Consider the following 921-nt stretch of genomic DNA (forward strand, 5'->3'; position numbering starts at 1 on the left):
GGGACTTGGTGCAGTGACGATGAGGGCACGGCCAGGGCACGCCTCGGTGCCCGAGCAATCTCTCTGCATGACAGACCCCCGTCCCGGGGAGGAGAGGGAGGCCCGGACCGGCCGCGGGGGGCGCCGGGTTCCTCCCCGCCCGCAGGGGGCGCTGTAGCACCGGCGCCCCCCCCCAACTTACGCCCCGGCCGGCGCATGCGCAGCGCTGGGACCCTGCGGGACCGGGGAGGGCGGGGGGCGCCGGGCCACGGCAGCGCCCCACCGGTGTTGGCGGGGAGGGACCGGGTGGGGCCCAACGGTGGCCGGGCCGGGGCTGATACCGGACTCTGCCCTACCGCCTCTTCCTGGGAGCCGAAACCCCGGGCTGCCCTAGCGGCCCCGGGGCTCACCGCCCCGCAGTAGCCGTACCGACTCCGGTCCCCCGGGGCCGGTCCTCACCCGAGTTACCGGCAGCAGGTGGGGAAGACTTTCTCCCCCGCCGCGGCCGGGGCAGACCCAAGGCAGGGCGGGGCAGGAACTGCCGGTCCCAGCTCCCCCGCAGGCCCCGGTACAGCCCCGGTGCGAGGCCACGTGGTCCCGCCCCGGCGGAATAACCCCCCCCAACCATAGAGCATACCGGCCGCTGAGGGCCAGAGAGGCGCGGCGGCGCATGCGCTCTGCGTGCCGGCTGCGCAGGTTCCGCCCCCCGGCCGGCGCCGTCGTATAAGAAGGGGGCGGTTGACGTCAGCGTTCTCTTCCGCCCGCTCTGCGCTCGCCAGCGAGACAGGGCTGTCGCCGCCGCCATTGCTGTAACCCCCCCGCCCCGGAGAATCCACCGCCATCCGCCACCATGGTGAGACCCCGCGTCCTGCCGCTACCCCGAGGGGGGTGAGCGGGCACCGCGCTCGCAGCGTCGGTGGGGATGGCTGCCCCGGGAGGGCT

General features: G+C 75.5%; 1 protein-coding gene across 1 annotated transcript in view; it reads left to right on the forward strand.

Moving 5' to 3' along the window:
* The first annotated feature begins 725 nt into the window (after positions 1-725).
* The window catches only part of EEF2 (eukaryotic translation elongation factor 2), a 9,292-nt gene continuing 9,096 nt past the window's right edge, over positions 726-921 (forward strand). Inside the window, exon 1 of the mRNA XM_010562276.1 lies at positions 726-832. Coding sequence (XP_010560578.1) covers positions 830-832 — 3 coding nt within the window. The 5' untranslated portion in view covers positions 726-829. The remainder of the gene's footprint in view (positions 833-921) is intronic.

This window comes from Haliaeetus leucocephalus, unplaced genomic scaffold (genome assembly GCF_000737465.1).
Source record: "Haliaeetus leucocephalus isolate CR32 unplaced genomic scaffold, Haliaeetus_leucocephalus-4.0 Scaffold157, whole genome shotgun sequence".
In the NCBI taxonomy this organism is placed as follows: Eukaryota; Metazoa; Chordata; class Aves; order Accipitriformes; family Accipitridae; genus Haliaeetus; species Haliaeetus leucocephalus.